General features: G+C 42.6%; 1 protein-coding gene across 1 annotated transcript in view; it reads right to left on the bottom strand.

Moving 5' to 3' along the window:
- The window catches only part of LOC104627932 (amine oxidase [flavin-containing] A-like), a gene marked incomplete at both ends in the record, with an annotated part of 20,921 nt that overhangs the window by 13,491 nt on the left and 2,954 nt on the right, over positions 1 to 4,476 (bottom strand). Inside the window, 2 exons of the mRNA XM_010296346.1 lie at positions 1,742 to 1,879; positions 4,359 to 4,462. Of these exons, the coding sequence (XP_010294648.1) occupies positions 1,742 to 1,879; positions 4,359 to 4,462 (242 nt within the window). The remainder of the gene's footprint in view (positions 1 to 1,741; positions 1,880 to 4,358; positions 4,463 to 4,476) is intronic.

Raw genomic sequence — 4,476 nt, 5'->3', positions numbered from 1 at the left:
GGGAAAGAGAAGAAAACAAAAGGCCTGCAATTCGTGGGAAGAGGATGTGGGAGGAATGAGACGAACTGGAGGAAATGCATCATTATTATTTATCCAGCACTTAAGTCTGTCCACGCTGGGAGACCTTAAAGCCCCTTTGCTGTCACCATGTTCCAAAAACTATGCCTCCCTTGGGGACCTTGGTTAGCTCAGCAGGACCATGATGTCAAATCTATAATTGATCCACAGCCTGTGATCCAGCTGAATAGCTCATAATGCTGCCTCTTGCTTAGGAACATGCTTTCACTTCAAAGAAAACTTACAAAATTACATGGTCATTAGCAAGGACATGCATAATGTAATGTGGAACCAAAAAAAAGCTGCAGCTTCAGTGTCAAAATGGATTAAAGGCTCAAATTCATGTAACCCATTAGAGCCTTCTATTTAACATACAGAAGATAAGTGCCTTTTAAGATGTTAAGAGATCCATGTCTGAGCTTAAATGAAATAGAGTGGGCCAAACATCCAGCTGGTACAAATCAGCCCAGCCCACTTGCTGTAGAATTACACCGATTTTACAGCAGGTGGTGCAAATTTTTTTTTTTTCTTTTTTTTATTAGAGAGTGGCTATGCACTTATTTAAGATGTGGCTATTTTATGAGCATGGCATGAATCTGCCCAATAAGGACAGGTTATAGAACCAGATGATAAAACTTCACAGCATGAACGCATTGCTCTAATTCTCAGAAGAAAAAGTGAGAAGGTAATAGAAATGAAACCAGTTAAGGATCCATCACATAGCCTTGCCGCTACCAAGTATGTCAACTCTGACTCATATAGGCTTCAAGCCTTGTTCTGCCAGAGTCTGGAAAGTATCAAAATTAAAGGCTATTAAAAAAAAAATTTAAAGTGATGGTATTTGGAAAGTAAAGTAGTTTGTGAGTTATGAAGATGGATGCTTGTACCTCATACCTATGGATCTTAGGCCTCTCTTTGTCCCTTTCCGTACCACTCTCCCCCTGCACTGGTTTTGGCAGTAGGTCCTGAAATAGGATCTCAGCAAAAATTTGGTGGGCTAAAGATCTAAGACAAGGGCTGCTCTGAAGACAGGTTTCGTTGCAGTTCACTTTGGCCACACCATCACCTACTCAATAGTGGTCATCTGGACTCCCGCTGCCCACATCTCAAGACATGAAGTTTATAGCGAGCCTTGGGCTCCGTTAGCTAGAGAGGGAATCTCTATGAGTCTCAAATTACATGTCCAAATTCCATTTGTAAGAAAGATGAATCCCATGCTAATGGACTGGGAGGGATCTCACGTGAATCTAATAATGTAAGTGGGGCAAATACGTTATACTACTCCCAGACGAGTCCCATAACACTGTTGCATAATATTGTCATTCAGTAGCATTCAACAGTATTATGTTTTTTCTTATTTAAATTTGGCTTGTATTTCAGAATTAGAATTTTCTGAAATTTCAGGCAAAAATTCTTTAGATGATATGTTAAAAGACAATCAGGTGCTGAATGTATCCCAAATATTTTAACTGCTGTCAGTCCCATTTTCTGAACACTTTTCAAAAGAAAACAAGAACCACTGATTCCACTGCCAATAAATTAAAATAGAATAGCAACACTTCAAACATGTGCTTACTGGATTACTAAAAGCAAGCTTTAAATGAAACCCCCTTAATAACTGTCAGTAATTTCCAAATATCAATGTTATTGTTAGGTATCTGAACATGAAAGATGCAATACTTACACCCTTATAATGGATGGTATGGCCCTTGACATTCACTTTATAGGTCTCAACACCCAGCTCTTTTGCCAGTCGGAGAATCCGGTTTTGGGTAGGTCCCACATACGATCCACCAACATCTACGTAATTAACTTGATTGTTCTGTCAAAAGAAAGAATACGGGAATCAGAAGCTGTGCAGGAAGTTTCTCAATACAAACATTTAGAAGTAGGAAGAATTATTCCATACTGGCTAGCACTGCAACTATATGCACAGGAGAAAATGACTTAATGACTGACTTAATTTAGGCAGTATTGAGCTCTGTAATGACAGGCACACAGAGATCACAGTATTTTCACTCCATGTGTGCAACTGGGTTTAACTCGTTTAAATTTCACTGTAGCTTTCAGTATTGGCTTTTTAGTCTCACAAAAGACATAATACTATGAAGAAATACACAACCAAATCAATACTTTGGTTAAAAGTCTAACCCCACTTTTTCACAATTCATTCATGCTACTTTTCTTGTCATTGCAAAACCTTTCTCAAATTCAAAAATATCTCCAGTGTTGTTTTCTCTCTGTAGTTATCTGCTTAGGCTTAATGCTGTAGATGCTGAGCCCCGCACTTCAGTATTCAAGGAGAGTAATCTCCTTTCCAGCATGGCACACCTTGGCTCTATCCCAGTGCACTCTGGCTAGCAGCCCCCAGCCATGCCTGCCACCCAAGGTGCTCCACACACCCCTCAGACCAGCATCACAAGCACTTGGGAGGAAGGAAGAAAGCAAAAAGTTGCAGGGACGCGTACCATTAAAAGCAGGCTGATTTCACAAAAGAGTAACTCTTTTTAACACTGTTTATAGTGAGCATTTTAAGCTAGGCATTCTCAGTGTCACAGAAGGATGGTGTTTATGCTTCATGTTTCACGTACAATGATTTCTGCTGAAACACCCCTGTTTATCTCTGGCTCCCCAGCAATGGCATCTGACATAATTTAAACCTCCCTTACTTGCAGGGTGGGAAGCAGAGGTAACGTCTGTATTACATTACCCTGCGCCACAGGTGACTCATAATTTTTTTCATTTTCTTTTTAATGGCAATCAAGATGCAGTCCATTTTTAGAAGCAGGAGTGTTATTTCAGATAATTTAAGCTGTGTTAAAATGTATATCTGAGCTGTAATGATGTCTGGCCCTGCTTAGGCTGCTTCTTATAGGGCTCTTAGTTATCATGCCTGTTAGAGTATGCAAAGTGAGATGGGAATGAGGAGAAATGCTTTGACGCCCAGAGTCTCAGATGATAGTTTCCCTCTGTAATGTTAAAGGCAGAGCAGATCCTGCCATGGACAAAGGGTATGGACTATGTGGGTGGAATTCAGTTACCTTAATACAGATGTTTAACATCACTTCAGACAGCCCAAGTTATCCAAGACTTCTGTTCAAGGCTGACAAATTTGACACACGACCCACAAAAGACCTGCAGCTGGAGGCCAGGCAAGGTATCCTAGGGCAGCTAAAATGGCACTACACACTTCTGGTTAGGCCATTTGATGGCTCTCAGAGTCATATATAGCTTACTGGCATATATTGCAATGCAACCTGTTCAAACAGAGTTCTATTACTTGACAAAAGGGGTGGCAACCTGAGACATCTGTCTTCTCTGGGAACTTTACTCCCCCCTGCCCCCTGGCTAATGATGTCAAACCCAACAGAATCACAGAATGACTGAGGTTGAGAGGTCCAACCTCTCCCACTCCGGAAAGGTGCCTAGAGCTGGTTGCCCAGGACAATGTCCAGAAACCTTTTGAATATCTCCAAGGAGGGAGACTCCACAACCGCCCAGGGCAACCTGTGCCAGTGCTCAGTCACCCTCACAGTAAAAAAGTGTTTCCTCATGTTCAGGTATTTTGAACCTCCTGTGTTTCAGTTTTTGCCCATTGCCTCTTGTCCTGCCACTGGGCACCACTGAAAAGAGCCTGGCTCCATGCTCTACACACCCTCCCTTCCCTCCCCTCTATACATTGATGAGATCCCCCCTGAGCCTGCTTTTCTCCAGGCTAAACAGCCCCAGCTCTCTGCCATATAAGAGATGCTCCAGTCCCTTCATCATGCAGATCATTAATGAAGCTATTGAACAGGATCAGACCCAGTATTGACCACTGGGGTACACTGCAAGTTACTAGCCTCCAACTAGACTTTGTACCACTGATCACCACCCTCTCAACCTGTCTGTTCAGCTAGTTTTCAGTCCACCTCACTGTCTGCTCAACCAGCCCATACTTCATCAGCTTGTCTATGAGGATCTTATGGGAGACAATGTTGAATCACTGAAGTCTAGGCAGACAATTTCCACTGTTCTTCCCTCATCTACCAAGGCAGTCATTTCATTGCAGAAGGTTATGGGTTGGTCACACATGACTTCCTCTTGGTGTATCCATGCTGGCCGATGACTTTCTTGTCTTTTATGTGCCTGGAAATGGTGTCCAGGATTAGTTGATCTATCATCTTCCCAGGGACTGAGTTCAGGTTGACCAGCCTGTAGTTCCCTGGGTCCTCCTTCATGCCCTTCTCGAAGATAGAAGTGACATTTGCAACAACATAGACCAGCACAAGTGAGAGTCAGGCATCTCGTAAAGTACCTACCCTCACAGTGAATGTCCTTCCTCCAACTCTGTTCCGGGCTTCGAGAACCACCACGTTAACCCCAGACTCAGACAGCAATTTGGCGGCTGACAAACCTGCCAGAAAAAGAGAAAGAGTG

This window comes from Phaethon lepturus, unplaced genomic scaffold, assembly GCF_000687285.1.
Source record: "Phaethon lepturus isolate BGI_N335 unplaced genomic scaffold, ASM68728v1 scaffold15361, whole genome shotgun sequence".
Lineage (NCBI taxonomy): Eukaryota > Metazoa > Chordata > Aves > Phaethontiformes > Phaethontidae > Phaethon > Phaethon lepturus.
The sequence above is the reverse complement of the archived record's forward strand: the minus strand, read 5'-3'. Positions and strand labels throughout refer to the sequence as shown.